The sequence below is a fragment of the Marmota marmota genome, unplaced genomic scaffold (assembly GCF_001458135.2).
Source record: "Marmota marmota marmota unplaced genomic scaffold, marMar, whole genome shotgun sequence".
Classification (NCBI taxonomy): domain Eukaryota; kingdom Metazoa; phylum Chordata; class Mammalia; order Rodentia; family Sciuridae; genus Marmota; species Marmota marmota.
Genome location: NW_026000082.1, coordinates 20,296,323 through 20,297,788, shown reverse-complemented (window position 1 = coordinate 20,297,788; position 1,466 = coordinate 20,296,323). Strand labels below are relative to the sequence as shown.

Genomic DNA, 1,466 nt, shown 5'->3' with positions numbered 1-1,466 from the left:
TTCTTTCTTTTTTCTTTTTCCTTTTTTTTTTTTTTTTTTTTGGTGCTAGGGTCAAATTCACGGGCACTTAACCACCAAGCCACATCCTCAGCCCTTTTTTACATTTTATTAGAGACAGGGTCTCACTGAGTTGCTTAGTGCCACGCTAAGTTGCTGAGGCTAGCTTTGAACTCACAGTCCTCCTGCCTCAGCCTCCCAAGCTGCTGAGATTACAGACATGCTCAGCTCAGACATGTGCATGTCCCAACTCAGACATGCATCCTTATAGCTCAGCTACACCAACAAGAAACCAATCTTTCCCATGGAGTCCCAAGAACATCTTGACTTTTGAGCCTCATTGGATTGGCTTAGTTCACATGCCTGGCCTCAAACTAATTTCTGCATTCAGGAGGATGACATACCTGTCCCCTGTTTACCTCACCAAAATCACATGACTCATGAATGGAACAGGCACAGTTCCCAAAGGGACAATTAAGCTGTCTTTACAAGAAGAAGGGGAAACAGAGGCTGGAAAGTACCAAATAAGAAATGTCCACTTTGTTTAATCCCAGCATTTCCTGCTAGGAGGAAGAATTTCCAAACTATTATACCACTTTACCTGTGGACATTTCCTAGATAGGAGGCAAAATATGTGAGGAAAGGACCTTAGAATCCCTTGGATCAGTGTCAAGAAACCTGTCAAGTGTTTTATATCAACTCTTCTATTCCCTGAACAGTAATCGATACCTGATAGAATTTCTGGAGGTCGGAGGTGTCCTAACACTCTTGGAAATACTTGGACTGGAGAAAATTAAAGAAGAGGACAAGAAGGAATCCATCAAGCTACTTCAGCTTATTGCAAACTCTGGCAGGAAGTATAAGGAGCTCATTTGTGAAAGCTATGGTGGGTACTGTGTGTGATGTGATGCTGATTCCCAGCGCTCCCTGGGACCCTGGGTGAAATGGTGGCAGTATCCACAACTGCTATGGGACAGATTCATCATAGAACTGACACACAAGCAAACATCTCATACAGTGGTTCAATTAGTTTCTATCCATATCACCATCAGAAGGCCAGACTTAAGATTTTTTTCTGGCTGGGCTTGGTGGTGCATGTCTACCATCCCAGGGACTCGGGAGGCTAAGACAGGAGAATCATGAGTTCAAAGCCAGCCTCAGCAACTTACCAAGGCCCTAAGCAATTCAGTGAGATCCTGTCTGTAAATAAAAATACAAAAAACAGGCTGGGGGTAGAGCTCCGTGGGTGAGTGCCTCCTGGGTTCAATCCCTGATACTTAAAAAAATATATATTTGTTATTTACTCAAAAATTTTAATGGTAATTTTAAATGTACCCCCTTTCACCAATGGCACACACCTGTAATCCTAGTATCTCAGGAGGCTGAGGCAGAAGGATAGATAGGTCAAGACCAGTTTCAGCAATTTAGTAAGACCCTGACTCAGAAGAAGGAGGAGGAGGAGGAGGAGG

At 43.4% G+C, this 1,466-nt stretch overlaps 1 protein-coding gene across 11 annotated transcripts in view; it reads left to right on the top strand.

Moving 5' to 3' along the window:
• Positions 1-1,466, top strand: part of Armh1 (armadillo like helical domain containing 1) — a 56,586-nt gene that overhangs the window by 22,715 nt on the left and 32,405 nt on the right. For all 11 annotated transcript variants that reach the window (XR_007352047.1, XR_007352048.1, XM_048815505.1 and 8 more), the window contains exon 5: positions 717-883. Coding sequence is in view for 9 of the 11 variants with exons in the window: in XM_048815505.1 (XP_048671462.1) it covers positions 717-883 (167 nt within the window). In the remaining 2 variants the exon portion in view is untranslated. The remainder of the gene's footprint in view (positions 1-716; positions 884-1,466) is intronic.